Source organism: Puntigrus tetrazona, chromosome 18 (assembly GCF_018831695.1).
Source record: "Puntigrus tetrazona isolate hp1 chromosome 18, ASM1883169v1, whole genome shotgun sequence".
Lineage (NCBI taxonomy): Eukaryota > Metazoa > Chordata > Actinopteri > Cypriniformes > Cyprinidae > Puntigrus > Puntigrus tetrazona.
The window spans coordinates 20,911,153-20,933,609 of NC_056716.1; the positions used below are offsets into that span (position 1 = coordinate 20,911,153).

Genomic DNA, 22,457 nt, shown 5'->3' on the forward strand with positions numbered 1-22,457 from the left:
GAAAATATATCATTAATTCAATTAATGTATTGAGTACTGAGTACAGATGAAAACTAGAGTATCTACAGTAATAAAATTCTGTAAGATATGAAATTAAGTGAAAAGTTATTTGACAGAACAGCAATTAAATAATATTTAAAATAAATAAATCAGTAAATGAATCCTGTATCTTGAGGTTTTTAAGAAAACAGAAATACTGAAATACACACACACACACACACACACACACAAAATCTGTATTTGCACTAATGATAGTACCATAGTAATGTCATCAACCCAGGAGTACCACGCAACGCTGCTATGTAATCAAAGTACAAAGATGGAATAACTATCTGATGTAATCTCTGTCCTACAGAAGAGCCGGTAGAGTTTAAGAGAAAAGTGGCAAGAGAGCTCGTGGTGATTGATAGTGCTGGTGGTCTGAGGGCACATTACCCTCTGATGTGTATTATGTGCTTGCAGCATTTCTCATTATTGCCGGCTGATTTATGAGAAAATTTCCTCTTAATACTAGTCAGCAGACATGCAAGATACCCTCCGCAGGAATCCAGAGACTTCTAACTGTTCTCTGACTCTGAATGTTCAATAAACACGATAGCAAACGGACGATGGGAACTGAATCCCATCCAGAAAGCTAATGAAGCTGTCTGTACAGACAGATGGTGCGTTTAATTTGGGCGATAGCTGATGTTGGACACGAGGTAACATCTGGAGGCGGGTCATGGTTTAGACTTTGTAGTTTTTCCAATTTGCCCCCCCAGGAAGGAGCTACAGGGGTCAAAGGAGTAAAACTGCCCAACGTTCAGAGAGATCCTGTCGGTTTGCTTCAGAGAGAGTGAAGATGGTCAGGAAACAAACACTTTTAGCATACAGGGTCATTTAAATTGTGCACAGAGGTCACCGGCTCTGCTCGGTCTGCAAGATCCTTTTATAACGGCCCATGAAAAGTGTTTGTAGTAGTGACCTAGAAATCAAAATGCACGTTTTTAATTTGAATTTGATATTGTGATGCATGATTTGGAGACAAAAAAATTAAGATATCACTAGGATTTCAGTAGAATAAATGTTTAGGTTTTAGCTTTTTAAAAAAAAAAAGTATCTACTTGCTTAATTTCTCATACTTTTAGGTATTAGTCCCGATCTTAGTTAAAGGAAAACCTATTTTTAAATGTAATTGAAATGTATTTACACATATTGCACATATATTATTTATAATTTTAATATAATTTATATTATTATTGTTGTTGTTGTTGTTGTTGTAATTAGACATAGACCATGTAATATTTTATTCTGTAATGAAAAAGAGTATTTAGGAAAATACCCAAAACAATACATTTATTGTACAGTACAACCATTTTAGAATGATAATAAAATTATTATTATTATTATTATTATTATTATTATTATTATTAGTATATTATTATAGCTGTATAATTTTTACTCTCCAGACTTTAAATAAACAGTGTACATGTATATAAAAAACAATAAAAACAATATGACAAGGGAGACCCTAAAGCTTTTTATTTGTTTGGGAAGTTTGTGTGACGCATTCTGCATAAAGCAACCCAAACTCATTTACTGCAAACCGATACACTGAAAACACCAGGTCATGAGCTGCTCACGTGTAAATAATACACACAAAGCTTTTGTTTATTTAATTAAACAACAGTCTTTGAGATTTGACAATCGCAGTAATCAATACTGCCATTTCGGTTTTATTTCAATTAATCGTGCAGCCCTAGTTCGGCTTTGCAATCACTGTAATTATATTTATTTGGTAGCAAAGAGAAGTACGCTAAATTAGCACACTCGATCCTGAGTGATTCCAATGAGCGCAATCACACACACCTGCATGTAAAGATGGCCTCTCTCTCACACACACACACACACACACACACACACACAATCCCAGCATCGCTGCACACCAGAATCAGATCCAGAAAATGATCCAAGCTAAGCAGCAACTGAAGTTAGATGAAATTGCTCTTGCTACCCAAATGACTCTTTAAACATTAACAAGAGTGTGCTGTTGGGCTTTGTTGCATAACCTCGCTCTGAGTGCCAGCACCAGCCAATTACAGCCAGAGATTAGACTAATGGATCTACGCCACAATATGAGGAAGTGTAGTGCTCACAGCACCGTGGGGAAAATCATGCCACTCTCCCAAAACAAATAATATCAGTAAGAGCCTGAAGCGTAGCTGCGTGGAATCATGTACTGACATAAAATCACAGAACAGCGGGATTTTCAGAAACTCGGAATTTCAGGTACAAGCGAATTTGTGAAGTACCATATGACTCAATTAAATACGTTTCACTCTGGTTATAAAAATCCTGATCCCCCAAGAGGCACTGCTAATTAGTTTGGTTTCAGAGACTTAAGCAATCGTTCTAACAATCAGCAAAAACTACTAACCAGGAGCCACGCAGTCCAGGCAGGTTTCTGCTGTTATACTAATGATTTTATGCAATCGAGAGGCCTGGCGAAAGATCGTCAAGAGCTGCGGACTCATGCTATTTTTGATCATGTAATTTCATCGCACACATTATTGGTTAGTACTGGATCTGATGAAGTGGCTCCATCTAGTGATCAAAAAGAATAACCAAAATTATAAAATGAAAAGAATGTTTCTGCAAATGACAGAATGATCTGGAAGATTTCTAGTAACTGCTAACTTCCCTATACTAGATTCAGCCACTAATCATTTTCCGATTACCATTACATTTGATAATAATTCTGTTTTTGATCCAGTGCATCTATGATATAAGAGACTTCTTTCAAAAACATTAAGAAAAACTTAGTGAACCGAATGATAAAAAAGTAGCCAGATTTTACCATCATTGCCAATTTAAAACCAATAAAATCATTTTAATATTTAACCTTGTCTTTTTCAGCAATAAGTAATCTAAAGTGTTTTTGTGAGGCTTTTTTAAATGTTCAGCAACAAATTACTCCAAAACGGCCGTAAACAGTCTGCTCAATTATATTTAAATAACAGATTGATGCATAATGAATTAACAAAATAACTGTCTGTCGATGGCTGCTCAGAATTAGTGTTTTGTGCTTGCGCCTAAAGCCTAATATACTCAGGCCTAAAGGAATCACATTTACTTGAGTCATGAATATCTATTCAGCATCATTATCGTCAACAGTCTCCAGTCATGTTGCATAATTTCATGGTTGGGATTTCAAAGCTGCTAAAAAGTGTGGTAACACTTACCAGAGTCTCTGAGGACATCAGCCACATAAAGCAATCAATTCCTTCACAAGCCATGGATTCTCACATCTATAGGCTCAGCAGCGTCAGGACAATGATTGTTAGATTCCATTATGGTCCCCTTGGTTCTTGACCTGTTAATTACAAAACTCAAACACTCATTGACAGATAATCACACCCCACATAATTTCAGTGTATCAATTATTCATTCTTCTTGTACTTATACTGTATTAAATTGTGGACTATTCCATCAACTGCATGCTCCAATTGCAAATTATTCAAATGTAATGCTTTTGCAAAGAGAAATTATAAATATACCACTATTCAAACGTTTGGGTACTATTTGTAACGAAAAGACATATCTTATGCTCACTAATGCTGCATTTATTTTAATCAAAAATATAGTTTTTACTATCAAAACAGTCGTGCAGCTTAATCATTTTGTAGAAAATATACTTTACTTTTTCAAGAGAACAACAAAGTTCAAAAGAACAGCATTTCTCACATTATAAATGTCTTTAATGTCATTTTAATGCGTATTTGCTATATAAAAGTATTACAGTAATGATGAAATAAACAATGTACATGTATACAAATCACTTATGCTAACGAGCCAAACTTTGACCACACCCCCTGTCTTCCATTGGTCAGCCAAACAGACGGTCCTGCCTCAAACTCACACCGTTGGTTGAGCTAAAGTCAGGATACTCAAACAAACAGCAATGCTTTGATAGCAGCAGTCGATTTGCCATAGGCTTACTTATAGATTTTTCTGCAAATAAAACCCATTCAACTTTTTTTTTTTTTTTGTAATTCAATTAGTTATCATCATCCAGCCAATACAGATTTCATACAGATTTTTGATTGTGATCCATAAAGCTTACACGTTAACGTTAACCTTTCCATACCACAAACCTTAACCTTACAGCAGTACAGTGAACTCACCAATGCTAGATGATCAAGGCTGGATGCCTTTCCTCTATTTTTAATCTGTTGTTGAGAAAGTCTGTCCCTTCTGTTTCTCAAAGATGCAGTGAGTGTCAAAGAGAGAGAGACAGAGAGAGTGTTTAGGGCTTATCACACTTTTACATTAAAAAAAAATAAGGTCTTTCTCTGGTGTTGGAGAGAAGCATTTCCTGATGTTCTCCGAGAGCGAGATTGGGTTTGATGATGTAAACCCATCCGTTACGATGCCATGCGGGGATTGCCGACAGGAAGTTCATTTTTCTACAGACCACCACACCCTCTCGTGTTAGTGAAGCGAGCGATGGAGAGAATGTGTGTATGTGTGAGCCTCAAAGGACAGATCTAGACACACTGGTCTTTTCCTTCGCGCACACACCCCCAACTGAGAAACACGAGTCGAGCTAGACTAAACTGTGATAACAACGTAGAAATCCGCTCAATGTCATGGGCGCACACACCAAGCGTCCCTAATGTAACATAATTAACATAAATAGCACATTTGGAAATTCTCTGGAGAAAACACCAGTGGTGCCGTGCAAAACGTGCTGTCATTTCAATAAGGTGCTGGAAACCTTAGGCATTCTAGGTTGTTTCTCGATGGTTGTTTACTGGCCCAAGTCAAAAGGGTCAACAGCCAAGTCTCTCTCTTTTTTTATGCTGCATGTGGTCAGATTTTTCAGATTGCACTCATATTTGCTTGCACATCTGCAGTGGTTGTCATCTTACCAATGCAAATTAGCATATATTTATCATGCTTGACTTTTTTCATATTTATTTTTTGTGATCAAAATCACACTTAAATGTAGTAGTAGCGTACAGTACGTGCATATTTATGCATATGATACAAAACAACGAACACAAATTGCACACAGTATGTGCACCAAGTCAAGTCTATCCCAAGCCTATATAATAGCCATCTTATGTTGTTGATTGGTGTATCATTATATTTGATTTCATATAGTTACGTTTGTATATAATTATAGTCAAAAATAATGACTTCTTTTTTATTTAATTAATTATTAACATGTCAAAAAGTAATTTGGAAGTTATGGAAAAAAAAAAAAAACACTGACCAGGAAATTGAAAAAAAAGCAGAAATTCAATACAATTGAGATTCTGAATCATGCTTGTTTTTTCCTTATTAAGAGTACAAAAAAGCATGTCTAAATAAAGTCTTTTCATATTCTTCTTTCTACGACTCAAGTCTCTCCCTCCCGTGGGAGTTTCTGTTTTATTGTAGTAAAAATTTTAATTAGACTGTTTAGTAAAGTAATAGCTCACTTCTGAACTAGCAAAATGATTAGGAATCATCCAGTCTGTAGAACATACAATAGTATAACAAGCAAACATCCCTAAAAATCCTAGAAATATCCGTGCCCACAGACAAGGACAAACTAAAATGTTCTGTCAAAGTGCAGACCTACTGCTCAGCACAAAGCACTTAATAGAACTGGCCCAAGTACAGAGCCTTGGGGGTTACCCGTTAAAGTACTACAATAATAACACACGCTGACCTTGAAGTCTGTCTGATTTTTTTAATAATCAGTTATGACTTTATTTCCCATGTCTGCAGGACTCGCCTGAACCGCAATATCAGGCGAAGCCCAAGTGTAACTGAAACAAACTAATTGCTTATATTTAAAGACATTTATTTAAATAAGTTCTCCCTATGTTACTATGTTCAGTGCTGCTTCTTGTCAAAGTCTTCATATCAACATCTTTAAAAGGTCAGAGTTGTCGTTTTTGTCACACGGCCCTGAAGAATACCGCCTCGACTATTATTCACCCCTATCATACCTGCTGCAGACCCTGTCCAGAGATTTCCTCTCTCTCTCGCTCTCGTCTCGAGCGGGTCTGACATTTTATCACCGCTATGTCAACGTGCCACTTCTTGTCTTGCTCATAGTGTTTCTTTTTTTTCCATTCAAAAGTCACATACTGACATTTCGTCATTTCTGGGTCACCCCGAGCGTCGCTCCGATATCAAAGCGAGCGCTGTTTGCTTGTTCACATAAAGGAGTAACAGGCTCAGACGGTGTCCGACAATAAAACCGCTCCAATCATGTGTCAGTCAAAATAAGGTGAATGAATTAGTATGTGTTTGGTACGCAGCTGTGTTTCTGCCTGGCAGCTTGTTACTCCAGGTGTTTAATGTGCACCTTTCAGAGGGTGTCTCCCCTGTCAGCTTTAAATATCATGTGTTTGATGTGTCACTGGACACTACAATATTCGTTTCAAGCTGTCCTGTGCGGATAAAATTAATCTTGACCGGACTATAACGGCATTTCTTCTTTCAAATAAATGGCCAAATGAAATCGGACATTGTTGTATAAACCGTGGACGTTTTCAGAAAGATTTAGATGCTATTACACTGAGATTTAGTTATTGCGCCTTCATTTTATTGTCTATTCCTCTTGTCGCCGGCCCAAATACTGGTTGAGGCGTGGAGAGGCGTGTTTACGGAGAACTACTACAAGAACGTGATGAAGTGCACCTGAAGTCAATAGTATTTTATCAATGTTGCAATAAAAGGGGGTACTTAGACTTGCTAATGCCATCATGAAAAGGCCAAGTGCACAAGATGGATTTGAGACAGAAAGCAATCTGATCTGATCATTTTAAACCATCACCGGCATCACTATAGAAGAGCACTATGTTTGCAACGAAGTAGTGAATCAGAGTTTTTTCAGTTTACAGAGATAAAGAAAGTCCTCAGCATTGGAGCCATATTTAATTTGTCCATGATTGAAAATGAGGCTGAGGGACGGACATACAGTTTGTTCAATGGGTTTTGATGGTTTTTTTTGGAGGGGTTTTGATATTTGAGCTGATGCAACAGTGAACACATCTTTACAAAACAATTCCTGGTAGCACAAATCTCGAGAAAAAAAAAAAAAAAAAAATGAGCATGTAGTGAAATGTAGACATGACGCATTGAACAGACTGTGGAGATCTCCATTGCCGCTTTGTGTTTATTTACACACAAAAATAAATTATACATATAGTGTATGTATATCAAATGGCACATATAACACATAGAAGGGACAAGCATAAGAATAATTAATTCAAAAAATAAATACTAGCGTTTTCTATTTGTTGTGTTTAAAACAGGTCTCTTATACGGTTACAACAAAACAGTAAGTTTATGAAATACTATTACAATTTCTATTTCAATATATTGGCAGAGACAGTAGAGCCATGAATGAGGTTTCTTTCAACGGTAAATTAAGGAATAACATTTACTTAATTATTCAATAAATTGATGTTATGGCAAATATTACTGTTACTTGTTCATTATTGTGTCAGTGTTGTATTCGCATGAACAAAATAGTAATAAAGCACGCTCTGTTTGTCCTTCGACAGTTACTGTGCAAACATGATGGTGAAGTTAATAAAAACATGACAGTTCATTGTGTAAGGTCTTTGTACACCTCTGATAACATAGTTAGATTTATTGTATTGCATTTCTGTCAATAGACCCTCCTGAATACTACACACTCCACCTTTTGATCAATTTAATGCATTGTTGCCGGAATTTTTTTTTCTCTCAGAAATAAGAAAATCATATTGATCCCAAATCAAACACGAGCCATCCATTAATTGACTCTTTGTTCATTATAGCTAAATTATTACTTTTTTGTCGTTGTTGTGGTGTGTGTATACCGTACGTAAACCGCGTTGCAAACCGGATTTATTAGCAAACTATTATCTCGAGCTGCTTGTTTGAAACCCTTTTTTGCGTTCAAAGGCCCTCTGAGGCATCAACAACCCCTCACGACCCGACAAATCTCTCCGATACAGCACATCAATTCATTTTCACCCTCTAACCATCTTGTTTACTCCTCGTTTTCAACATTTAGGTCACATTTTCCCCTGTAAAACAATACACTTATAATATTACAGCAGGATTGTATCTCCCTCTCTCTTTCTCTCTCCAGTGCCTTTCACGCTCTCAAGCACTTGTTCTCTCCGCATGCCTCAGCCATTCCAAAGAGCAGCTAACAGCCAGACACAACCAAAAGGAGGCACTCAATACGCCCTGAATTATTCAACAGCTTTATCTGCTGTCCCACAACAGACAGGAAAAGAGAGAGAGAGAGAGAGAGAGAGAGAGAGAGAGAGAGAGAGATTAAGATTCCTCTTCCCTCTCTCTCTCGTCATATTTCTTTCTCCTTCACGTCATTGTTCAATTATTCAGTGATAGTTAGTTGAGCAGAACGCAAGTCTTTTGATAAATGGCAGCTAGTGATCAATAGATGTCTACGCCACAACATATACGCAGTGTATTTTTGTTTATTGTATATTGCTTTCCAGCTTGGCCGGTTTTCAGTGTATTTTGTAATGTGGGTAGATTGAGAGTGATAAAGGTGGACCAGACTCTTCAGCACTCCACTCAGTGTGACTGAAGCCCTGTAGATATTCACCTGTCTCACTCTACCCGTTTCTCTCTCTCTCTCTTTCTCTGTAAGACTCTGCTGCACACATCCTGAATATAAAGTTCTTATTTAAAGGCAAACTCAGGCCCTTCACATACTTCAGTGTACACTGCATGCAGATGAGGTATATGTGTCATCCTTCTCATTAAATACAGATTTTATTAGTCCTTTAATAAAGATCGTTGAGATCTATACAAAAAAAGTATTTTTAATCTATTGGGTGTTTCACTTGCAATACACACTACGTCTAAGAATCTTTAAGAGAGAAAGGCTTTTTCTTTCCCATATAATAAAGCACCAAAAAAATAGACCCTACTACTAATGCATTACATTCAAAATCTTACAAAAAAATAATGCAAAAAAATGGAAATGTAAAAAATAAAATAAGTGTATCGTAATTCAGTGACCAATTGGGATTATGTAGTCCTAAAGACGTTTGCTGATTTTATCATTCACCAGGCAAAAAAGTCAGATCACTTTAAAGTCTAGAAATAGATTACAATAAAAGAAATTCTTAACCATGCGACTGTAACGGAAGCAGACTCGCACAGGAAGTAGGTAAAGCGACAACAATGTTTATTCGCACAGATGAGCATGGAAAGCCTAACGACAGCGAAATCGTGCGAGTATATTGTCCTTAGAAAGACATTGACCGGAACTACAGCGATACTGAGCACAGTTCTTATCCTTTCAAGGAATCGGGAGTTCAAGGAATCCGAAGGAGATTCTTGAAGCACACACCACAACCACAGGAGGACTCTGACAGACACAACTAGAATATGAAGAGAAACACAAGAGGTAAGAAGCGAGGCAAGTCTTTAGTCAGTACTTCGTAGGCGCGAGGGAGAGTTGAGACACTGACTGAACTGTGGTGTGTGCTTATATAGTGCTCGCGGTGATTGGCTGATTAGGTGCAGGTGTGGTTAGAACTCTGCTGAGGGAGATCGCTGTGATTGGGTCGTGGCAGAACCTGGCAGATCCATGACAGCCACAAAAAAAAAAATTAATAAATAAAAGTGATAGCAAAGATCACCAAATACAACACCTGATAAAATTATCTTTCTGTGTCCTTTGGCTGAAAATAATATATATATATATATATATATATATATATATATATATATATATATAAAATTCTAAATGACAAAAGTTTAATCATCATTCTTCAAGCTCATTGCATCACATGACTAAAATGAGGGCATCCAGAGAAAATATTTGTTTCTACATTACATTTTTCTTAAATTGCGCTTCCGCTTCCAACATCATAAAGACTGTAATTTATGCACAATAAACATATATCACTGTCTTAGTTTAGGTTACACAACAGATTTGCTTCAGGATTTACGTCTTTGAGTGCTTCTGTTTTAGCTCCACTAATAGACATACAATTACAGAATGTGCCATCTATAACTGCGCTCAGCTCTGAGAGAATAAACAACATATCTAAAGACAGACACAGAACTAGAAGAAAAATGAAGCTCAGAGAACTGAAACAAAGCATTAAAACTCAAGTAGAGATCCCTTAAGTTGCTAATGAGCATCCAGAGTCAGTCTCAGACAGCACAGCTCGCCCACAGACCGTCTGATGCACCGCACCGTAATGCTGAGGGGGATTTAAAACTGAGAGCTTTTCTGATTGGCTGAGCCAAACATATTCGCAAAATAAAATGAGAATGGATGTTAATACTATTATGAGAAGACGCGACTGCACAGGTATGAAACACTTTGGTTCCACTGAGTCCTACAGATGTTAGTCTTGCAGATATGATATAGCTAATATAGCTAACATGCAGCAAAACATGCAATCATACATCAACGGCTTTAAAGTGCCTTCATACCAACTGAGAGCAAGTCAAAGACGACAGTGGAAAGAACAAACTCCTTTTGGTACAATAAAAGGAGGAGTCAGCACTTACCTTTACTCCCAAGAGCAGAGGCATTCTCAATATTTTGAAGTCGGCTACATTAAATCAGAAAAATAAATAGTCTCTATCACCGGATAATTGTGATACTCAACATATTAACATTGTTTTTTGCTTATTTTCTTCATTAGCCAATTCGTGCAACTGCTGTTCAACTATCAAACGAGGCTCAGAGAATTCTGCACATACGTGTTATTATCTGAAAAAAATGACTTTAACAGCACAATTTAACAATGTAAGTAGCTTATGGTAAATTTGCATTTGTTTTAAAATTGCAATATGTTTTAATTAATTCATATTTATCTTGTTTTATGAAAAATTTGTCGGATAAATCATTATTCAGCTTTATTTAGACGTTATTTTCATTAAAATAAATATATTTGATGCAATGCTAACTATGTGTCAAATATGAAAGTAATTTTATACATAAAGTAAAAACAACAGTGCCAGAAAAAAAAAAAAAAAAAAGAAGAGAAAGACAACTGCAGATTTAAATGTAATCTCACTTGTTAAGAACCGTCTTTGTATCACTTACATTACATACCTACTTTTTTTATTTGTCCTGCAGACAAGGAAATTTCTTGATATTAACGTTAACATAAGCGCATTAATTACAAAGAGACAAAGCTATAATCTTGCTAATGAAAGTAAGCCAATTTTAAACAAAGAAATAAAGAGATCAAGCAATTGAAGTGCAGCAAGTCCAGTCGTCATAGCACTTTTTACAATACAGATTGCATCTAAGCAGCTTTATAGCATTAGAAAGGAAAACAGTGTTTTGAAAGAACCAAAACTCAAATAAAAAAAATATTAAAGATTAAAATTGCGCCATTCTTCTAAGAAGTACATCATGCGTGGATTTGGTTGACTAACAATCCTTTAACAGATTTGAATAACAAACTAGTACCACTCCAAAATAAACAATGTTATGATCCCTTTTGCGGATGATAATATATTAGGACACGTAAATAAGCTCTGTGTTAATGTATACACTTACCCTTAACATAGATCAGGGTCAGGATCCTGAGTTTCCTCAGACAGCATTATTCTCCTCGCTCTGAATTTGCATTTAAGTGACTGGTACTATGATTGCAATCATAGAGGGTAAAAATGTTTTGTTGAAGACGAATAGCATTTCGATGGCCTTCTGTTAGTGCTGGTTTGAGAGTAACCACCTCCATCTGACTAAATTTGTTGTGCCCCTTTTGTTCTCGTTATCCCCTTCTACCTTATTATATGCATGACAGGAAAAAGAGTTACTTTTCTAACATGAAAGTTAAATGTAACCATTAAATGTATGCACATATTTGAATATGTGCTACATTCTTGTAGATTTGATAAAAGTTTCTAGACTAAGCCTGCACTGAATAAATAGAAATCGATGCTAATCAACTGCCTCATGTAGAAAACTGGCGCTTATTCGACAGAATGCAAAGAACCAAAATGACTACTGTAAAAATCACAAACATTACGACTATAACAGTCAGAGTCCAAGCTTAAAATAAAAACACAATCAAGATTAAGCTTAATTACAACACTAAATGATTACCGTCAAACCAAAGAAATGACAAAATCCAGGAATAGCTTTAGCTTTGCATAGAGTGATTTCCAGGATGTGTCCTTCTGCTGCGAGAGTTTCCTCTAGTTTGAATATTTTCTTCTTAGTTATAATAAATCTATTATATTTATTTCTATTTATTTCTATTTATTTCAACAACAAAAAGTACAATAATATTTAAAATATTGTATAATAACATCAAAAGTAATTCGTAAAGAAGGATTAAGTATTAATCACCGCAGATTATTTATGACATTTTGATAAATTCACGATTTGTGAAAAAAAAAGCAAGCTTTTAATTAATTACAGTATATATATATATATATATATATATATATATATATATATATATATATATATATATATATATATGCCCTCCTCTTTATTGTCACCATCACCCCGTCCTTTATTCGCCGCCTTCACCAGGCTCCCGACGGGAGTGGGTGTGTTCGAGAGGAGGGGTGGTATATGGCCAGGTCTGGCGGCGTGTGACGAGGCACACCTGAAGGGGATTTAGCCTTGTCACCGCCGCCGTTAAATGCCCTGCGCGCCTCTCCTCGGGAGACCGGTCTCTTCCCCGTGCATGCACGCTGGTGTCCTCGTGGGTCCAGGAAGGGTGCGCGATGGACCTCACTCCGCCGTCCGTGAACACAGAGCTCATCCCACTCTGCCGCCCGGAGCAACGAAGCGACGGAGACGCCGCGAAAAAGCCGCCGCCCTCGCGCCCCGGGACCAGAAAAAGGGAGCGTGTGCGACCGCCGGACTCCGCCCCTTACCTGGACCCTCAACACGGCCTCAACCTTCACTTTACGAAATCCCCCTTTTATTTGGACACTTTTCCCATGGACACTTTATTTTGTATTATTATTATTTTGTTAATAATAAAAGCCTCTCGAGGCCTGACGCCACGCCCACTGTGTCTGTCGTTGGCTCATCCCGCCACAGTGGTGGAGAATGCGGGCAACACGGAGCTTAGACGGCACAGTTGGGCGACATCTGATGACGTCATCCCCTCTCGCTGGTACCCATGCCGGGATGGAGGAACAACGGAGACTCGCTCCCAGCCACCAGGAAGGGTAAGTGACGCTTGCTTATAAGCCTCTCCGAGGCCTGACGCCACGCCCACTGTGTCTGTCGCTGGCTCCTCCCGCCACAATATATATATATATATTAGTGGGTACAGAAAGTATTAAGACCCCCTTAATTTTTTCACTCTTTGTTATATTGCAGTCATTTGCTAAAATCAAGGATTTTTTTTTCCCTCGTTAATGTAAACACAGAACCCCATATTGACAGAAAAACACAGAATTGTTGACATTTTTGCAGATTTATTAAAAACAAAAAACTTGCTGAATGAACATGCTGAAATTTAATGCTCAGCTTTGAATAATGTAATGTACTGATTATTAGACCATTTTTGATTGTGTATTTGGCATTTCTCATACATAATTATTACATTAGCACCAAATTTATCTCCTGTAACTCATGTACAGGATGCATTATGAACTATTAGCATCAATTTCAAGTTTACCTGCTCCTAGTGTCATATTAAAAACGAATAAATTAAACCAAACCGTGGTAGAATCTTAAGTAGGCACTTCTTGGCCACACAGAAACTGCAAAGTGCACCAGACGTTATGCTGATAGTCAAAGCTTGTAGGGCTCTGCGAGACTAATGAGCATCTGTCTGCAGGATACTCTCAAAAGCATGTTTAAATCGCACACATTCAATGCAAATGGCGGCTGAAGTGCCAGACACGGACTCATTACAGAAAATTACCATCAGCTGATCTTTGATCTTTACAAAATCCTCACTTCCTGCGTTTGGTGAAATGCGAAGATTTTCTTTGCAAATGGTGTATTTTACCACTTAAAGCAAATCTAAAAGGTCAGGTTTGCTCTACTCACAACAACTTAACGAACTCGTTAACACGGCATCCGAGATTAAACGATGACCTGGAAGGAAAGAAGTCAAGTGGCCCAAGTTTGGCTAAGTGAGACGAGATAGCATCCTCTCCCTCAGGTGTCCGAGCTGACTCTACACCACGGCCAGGATTTAACACCCCAAGAATCAATGCGGCGTGCCAAATGTATCGGTGGCGATGCGGGCGTGATGTAAGGGCCCGCTCTTCCTCCGTCTCCGCCAGCAGGAACGCAGCCAGACTCAGTTAAAGTCATCTAACATGGCCGCCGGTCACTGGGGCAAAGATAATTGTCTTTTCGAGACGTGATAAATAAACAACAAACCAAAAAAAAAAAACAGTCTGGGACGGAAGCAAAAAGGTGTGCGAAGGAGAGAGAGAGAGAGGGGGAACATTTCAAAAAAGGGCAAAAGGGAGACATTTTAGAGCGTCTCTGGGTTTCTCATTCTCTTTCTCATCCTCTCTCCACCTGCTTTCATTACTCTAATAGCACACACACTCGCACCAAACTGAATGTAGGTCATCTCTGGACGGGCATGTGAAAGTGAATGGTAAATCAAAACTATTTATCAATGTGCAGGTCCTTGTGTGCTACAAGAGAAATTAGTATGTGGAGAAGGTCACAACACACCCCTCACATTTAATGCATAAATACAAATCACACACACACACACACACACACACACACACACGTAGATATTTACCAAAAATTTGATGTGCTCGTCTGTGCATAATTTATTCTTATATATTATTTTACTTATTTCGAATGAATGATGTTCTTCTTAGTTTTCTAACGACTGGGATAATAAGTAATGTTTCTTTAGAGAAGGTAATCGGCACAGAATGATTTCTAAAGGATCGTGTGACACCGAAAACTGGAGCAATGACGCTGAAAATTCATCTTTGCATCACAGGAATAAATTACATTTTAAAATACATTCAAATTGAAAACGGCTATTTTAGATTGTAATAATTCTTAATTTCTTTATATATATTTTTTACAATCAAGTAAATCTAGCCTTTGCGAGCCAAATAAAAAGGTAAATATCTCTGACCCTAAACCTTTTAAATGGTATGTAAATTAAAATGCAAATTTCTATTTAAATTTAACATTGACAAACTTCTCATAGTTGCAAATCATAAACATTATGGCATAGGAATTTATTTGAATTCAAATTCATATTAAAGCCATAATCGAATTGCAATTTGGTTTTCTGGCCGCTGCTTTAAAAGGAATTTAGGAACTCCAGTGGTGCACATATTCAGGTCTTCACACTGTTTTAGCAAAGAGCTACTGTACGTGGTTTGCAGACGACATTCTGATTCGTGTCTTAGGTTCTTCAATGCAAATCCAAGGAACGGTCATCAACCAAATGAAACCTGACGCAACGGTGCACCTCTCCTTAATCTTGTTGGATTACATTTTAATTGAACCATTCAGTGCAGTGGTTCTCAACCTTTTCCACTTAAAAGCCCTAAGCCCACATTATTCAAAGGTTCTCCACCCTAAAAAATAAATAAATATGTGTGTGTGTGTGTGTGTTTTAATACTTCTAAATCATTCTGCAGCCCCCGTGGAAATTTGCTGAGGACCCCTAGTGGGCCCTGGCCCCACAGTTCAGAACCATTGATCTAGTGTTCTGAAAAGAGTGAGGGTTCATGCATAATAAATCTTACTATGCATGAAATGCTTTGAACAGAGGCTATTATGTTAATTAATTCTACAAGTCTGCACATTTATGGCATTTCCTAATTCAAGCGTATTGATTTTGTAATATTTCTTACTCTAGGACTGAAATCTTCCTCAGGTAAGGGCGTCGAAGCGCCTATCTTTCACTTTTGCGCGTGTGAACTGTGAAGGCATTGCAATTCAAATGCAGAGCGTGTTAGATTTCCCTCTCTCCCTGAAAATCGGCACCGACGTTCACCTCCTCCAGCTAGTGGAGCAATCTATTTTATCCCCCATTCATTTAATTGACTGATTGTCACGTTGTATCACAAGCAAAAGCAAGCACTGGGTGATGTAAAGGACAGCGGATGGACACTGCACCCATGCTCTCACTGCCTCTAATGAGATATTAATGATCGAAGCCATCAATCGCTGCAGCTCCAGTGTGCTGCGAGACTACAGTGAGCTCTAGAGCTTATGAAACAGTGACCCACAGTGGTTCAGAGCCGAACTGGGAACACATTTCAAGTGAGAACGGGCCTTTGCAGAAGTCAAAATACAGTTTATGGAGGCCTGTGTGCATCTGCAAGAGCTGCGATGAAATGCTTTATAAACAGTTTAAGATTATGACAGATAAATCACCTGTCAGTTGCACTTTAATTTAATAAACTGAACCAAATTCAAATATAAACAACAACAACAACAACAATAATAATAATAATAATAATAATAATAATAATAATAATAATAATAGTTACAAATTTCCACTACAAATATCATTACAAACCACCAACCATAATTGAAACCATTAAAATATTCCATTGAGCTGTCATGGTCAAATGATTACCGGTAGAGATCCACATGGAGGGACCACTGCAGTTTCAATTAAAACCAATACAATTACCATTATAACCAGTAAAGCCCTTATAAATTCAGATGTCTTTCCAGACCAAAATAAGACGTTTATACATTTATGAATTTGATATTATCATCTCCACATTTTTAGAAACATTCTCAAATAATAATGACATTATTACTGATTTTATGTTCTGCTTAAATTAAATCAAAAGGTGACTTAGGGCCTACCACATATTAATAAAATCTGAAACTATTAAAAAAAAAAGAATAAAAATTTAACTAAAATTGTTGATAAGATACTGGAAATATATTCATAATGACAAAATCTGTAGCCTGATAAAGATTGCAAATGCCTTTTAATACTGGGTTTTAAACCTTTGTATTTCTCAAACAATGCAGTTTGCTTAGAGAAATAATAGACACTTTTAAATAATTTCCCCTGATAAACGCTTGTATTTTTAATGGTAAAGTTTATATTTGCATAAACTTGCCAATTGTATTAGTTATTATTATTTTTGTTACTGTTTTTAATAATGCACATTTTTCGAGTCACACTGCTACTACTACCACCAATAATAATAATAATAATAATAATAATAAACTCACCATCACTGAAGACGCAGTTGTTTTCAGTGGAAACACTTTAAGAAGTTTTGAAGACTGTTGTCGATGTTGTTGAAGTTAATGTGATATAATCCGTCAAACTTTGAAAACACACACAAATCATAAGCAAGCAAAAGAAAGCAAACGATGCACATGCACGCCGATTCTTGATAATAAACTACATATCCCATCAGCCTCCTGTGACCGCGTGACGGTGATCACGTGATCCAATCGAGACAACATGAAAGACTCCATCAGTTGCAAATGATAGCAATACAGTTTTGAGGAAAGGACTAGACCCAAGGTTCATAGCGAAGCGTTTGTTCATAACAAACCGAGAAGGGGCTGTCATGCTACTTCAATAACGTTTTGTATTAATTGTAAAGATTGTGTAAGCTGCGTAATGGCTTTAATGCGCGTAATCGCGTTGCTTGCACTGATCACAGCTCGATGTGCTCGCGCCTCGCCGCCAAACTTCGTGCTGCTGTTCGCCGATGATTTGGGTTACGGTGATCTGGGCTGTTTTGGACACCCGAGCTCCCTCACTCCGAATCTAGACAGACTTGCATCCCACGGGCTCCGGTTTACCGACTTCTACGTCACGAGTCCCGTGTGCAGCCCCTCCAGGTAAAACCACCTGTTATCCATCATGTGATCAGTGATACTTTCATGCGTTCATTTGTATACCTGCGTTGGATAATTATTAAATCACTTTCCAGCCTCAAAGTTTTTGATGTAATTAAATTAGAAATTGGGAATATTTTTTATAAATAATAATAATTATTGCTATTTTATATAATTTATATGTAGTCATTTTAAGCTGGTCTTTTGTTGTTAGTGTTTGTTTTGTCTTTTCTGGCTATCAAAAATTATTGTCTAACTGATCACTTCTCTTATATAATTTAATTTAATTTCTCATGGATTACTTCGCTTATAAAATTGTTTAAAAAAATAAAAAAAAGGTTTCTAGATGTTTATATATATATATATATATATATATAAAATCATAAACTGTGATACTAATAGTCCTATTATTTCTGCAGCAATTCTAAAATTATTTTTATATTAATGATAAGCTCACTATTTACGCTTCTTCTTTTTTTGGCCATCAAGAAACACTTAAATTGTCAAACTGATTAGATATCAGATGCATGTTATAGTGGTAGTACAGCGTCACACAAGATGGCGCCAGAGTGCAAGGTAATATAAGGTAATATAATTTTGGTTCGAAAGCATCATAAAGGTACTACTATTTGTGCATTATTTAAAATGTATACTATGCAGACTACATGCATCTTCTGTATGCAGACTGATACATGCACTGCCGACTGCGTGGTAAATGCAATGTGTTCAAGGTCACCTTCCATTTATCTTACGATGAATAAACCAATATCATAATCAACCTGATTAGAATGCACCCTCTGTTAATGATTTATCATGCTAATGTGCAGAATTCCCTTTTATATACCGTTTTGTGGTCCAGGGCAGCCCTGCTGACGGGCCGCTATCAGACTCGTTCCGGCATCTACCCGGGTGTGCTGTATCCGGCCTCTAAAGGGGGTCTCCCGCTCAACGAGACCACTATTGCAGAGGTGCTGAAGTCTAAGGGTTACACTACAGCCATAGTGGGCAAATGGCACCTGGGCGTTGGGCTGAACGGCACTTACCTGCCCACCAGACAGGGCTTCGACAACTATCTCGGTATCCCATACTCACACGACCAGGTCATTGTTTTCTTGAATTTTATCTGGAACGCACCATGGAAATTGCATAACATTATTATAATTAATATATGTTTTTGATGCAGCTGTGTCATTTGATTTCTGAACGTGTCTTCATTTTGTGGCCGTCTTTCATCATTGCATTGCATCTCTCTATCAAAGGGTCCCTGTCAGAATCTCACGTGTTTCCCTCCGGATGTGAAGTGCTTTGGCTTCTGTGATCAGGATGTTGTAACCGTACCTCTCATGTTTAATGAGAACATCAAGCAGCAGCCCGCAGACTTCCTGCAGCTCGAGAAGGCCTACAGTGAATTTGCCACTCAATTCATCAGTGATGCTGTCCAACATAACCGTCCTTTCTTCCTGTACTATCCTTCACATGTGAGTCAAAAGAGTTTTTATCAAAACGACCGTTTTAATCAAATAAACTAACCTAGATTTGTCACAGCACTTACACACTGTTGCACTTTTGTTTCGATTGCTTCTGTTGTTTTCATTTGTAAGTCACTTTAGATAAAGGCATCTGATAAATGACCAGTAATTCATTTTTGTAATGTTTTATGCAATCGCTTGCATATTATATAAAAGAGTTTGAAAGGAAGTACTAGATTATTTTATTTTATGGAATTTTACAGTATAATGTTCTTTTAATGCTTGTTATTGAAAAAAGAAGAATGTAAAGTATTCTAATAAAATCAATTCATTAAAAAAATGCTTAATGGTTAAAATGAAACGGTATATATATATATATATATATATATATATATATATATATATATATATATATATATATATATATATATATATATATATATATATATAAAATGCACACACATTTTACATGTGCACAATGCTTCCTTAACTGCTTTCATAAATAAATTAAAACATTATTTAATTTCATAGCACCTTTTTCTTTAAAACTCTAAACTGTGTAGGTCGATGGATTGTTAAGTTATAATAAGTTGTGAGTTTAGGAAGGATTACTTGATTCATTCGCAATGCTTCATGGGAGTGTCTAATTACCTCTTTTGGCACAAATCCTATTTCCTTGGTAACAGTGACTTTTTTGATGGATGAGCCTAAGAGGATTGTGGGTAGTGTAGTTCTGAATGAACATGACTGACTTAACTAAATAATTATAAATTAAATAATAATGAACTAAACAATTAAGATAATAATTATAGTAATTCAGTTAAATAGTAAAGATTAATTTGAATTTGGTTTTTATTTACATTTTTAATTAAATTTAAATAAAATTAAAATAAGTGATAATTGCATTGATTTTCTAACGGTTTTTATAGTGTTCATCATTTAATGTAATTTTCTCAAAACTCATGGTAGATCTTTCTTGAAAAATTTAGACTATTCAAAATAAGTAATATTTTTGCTTCCAGAATGTGCTTTAAAATCAATACATATAGTATCAAAGTATGGTAAAGTTTTGATTTGGCCCTCCTGTAAAGTTGGTGAACTGTCACGTACGCCTTTCTGGTTCTCACCCCTCATTGTGATCTCTTAGAAAAAACGCTTTCTGTCTGGTCTCCGTCTCTCCAGCACACACACTACCCTCAGTATGCAGGCTCAGACTATGCAGGGAAGTCTCCTCGTGGGCCGTTCGGTGACGCTCTGATGGAGTTTGATGGCACTGTGGGGAAGATCCTGCAAACCCTGGAGGAGACGGGGGCGATCAACAACACTCTGGTCTTCTTCACTGGTGACAACGGGTAGGTGTTTCTCCTTAGTCCATGGTTTGTGCGTTTCTAATTATATTTATCTATTTATGTGTGCGTTCCCAGGCCAGAGCTCATGCGGAAATCACGTGGGGGAAACGCTGGACTGATGAAATGTGGCAAAGGCACGACTTATGAAGGAGGAATGAGAGAGCCAGCCATCGCATATTGGCCTGGATCCATCCAACCAGGTGCTGAGAGATAAACGGCCCAGGGTCTGAATTCATACAAGAAATATAATTTATGTTTTCCCATCATTTAAAGGTGTGACCCATGCCTTGGCCAGCTCTTTGGACATTCTGCCCACCTTTGCCACACTGGCTGGAGCTGTGTTACCTGACGTTCAGCTAGACGGGGTTGACATGACAAACATCCTGTTGAATCACGGAGAGGTAATTATCAAAATATATATATGCAAATAATAAATATATGTTTACATACAAACTTTTTTGACAGCACCCATTTTTATATTAGTTTTTTCTAAGCATACTAGCATCATTCTTTCATTCAGTCTGCTTTATTTTTGAATAGTAAACTTACGTATACATGCATTAGACGAACATCTTTGACGACAACGTCACAGAATCTCCTATTTAAAAAATTAAAATAGTTTGCCAAAATATCTGTCATTATTTTACTTCATTAGTTACTATTTTAGGCTAAACAAGCTCTGCCAGTGAGCCTGTGCTTTAAAAACCTTGTTACTGATGTTTCAGAGTGAAAGACAGACCATCTTTTACTATCCAGTTTCTCCAAGCGAGAAGTATAGCGTGTTTGCAGTGAGATGGAAAAATTTCAAAGCACACTACTATACACAAGGTAAGTTCACCTTTTATTAAGACTATATAAACCTCGCCTTCCCACCTCTTCTTCTTCTTTTGTTTATTTCTATTGTCTTTTTCCCCATAACTCAGGTGCAATTCACAGTGTTAGCACCCCAGACAGCAACTGCTCATCACTTTTCCTCAAGCGCCATAATCCTCCTTTGCTATATAACATAGAGGCAGACCCATCAGAAAACTATAACCTTAACAGTACAGAATGGGACTCTGTGCTCAAGCTAATCCAGGTCTTCAAGGAGCAGTTTGAGGCTTCTATGGTGTTTGGCGAGAGCGAGATAGCCAAAGGGAGAGACTCTGCACTCGAGCCCTGCTGCATTCCTAATTGCACCCCTAAACCCACATGCTGCCGTTGCAATTCTGCACTTTAGTGGAAGCGGTGACAAGCACCGGCACGCTGCCAAATCATCGAATCACAGTTCACCAGAACGGCGAAAGGCTGATTGTGTTTACATTCTTCAAGCAAAAATGCAATGCAAAAAGCACAACTTTTCTGGAATCTCGTTTTGGTTCTTTGTTGAAGAAAACAACTGAAAAGATAAAAAATGAAGTTGTTGTTTTTTTTGTCACAGTTAATGCCGTATGAATGCTAAAAAGTGTTATTAATTTTCTCTTATCTGTCGGTTTGCAGACCAAAATGTGGCTCTGACTAGTTCACCGATATAATAATAGGCTTTTGACGGCATTTGGTTGTAAAGGGAATAGAGGAGCTATACTGTGAAGTGTCAGTGTTATTAAAAGTGTATTTTCATTTACTATCAGTCTGCTTTTAACACTGAATCGTTATAATGGAGTGATTTTAAAAATAAAGGAAAGAACACAGGTCTAATTATATTTAATTTGTGGTCTGGTACTCTTATTTAAGTTAAAGGCTGACAAAATATAAAATGCATAGTTGAACCCCTGATGACATTTAATGGCAGAGAGCACTGCCGTCTCACCTTTGCCAATTAAACTCAGAAACAATTATAATTAAAATTTAAACTATAAAAAAATTATAGCTTGAAATAAAATT

General features: G+C 37.0%; 1 protein-coding gene across 1 annotated transcript; it reads left to right on the forward strand.

Annotated features, from left to right (window-relative positions):
* Positions 1-17,362: 17,362 nt before the first annotated feature.
* On the forward strand, positions 17,363-22,281 carry arsa (arylsulfatase A). The gene is made up of 8 exons (XM_043264880.1): positions 17,363-17,779; positions 18,636-18,876; positions 19,036-19,254; positions 20,428-20,597; positions 20,670-20,794; positions 20,868-20,995; positions 21,320-21,422; positions 21,518-22,281. The coding sequence occupies exons 1-8, from the start codon at positions 17,556-17,558 to the stop codon at positions 21,811-21,813; spliced, it is 1,506 nt and encodes a 501-aa protein (XP_043120815.1). The 5' UTR covers positions 17,363-17,555; the 3' UTR covers positions 21,814-22,281.
* Positions 22,282-22,457: the final 176 nt, after the last annotated feature.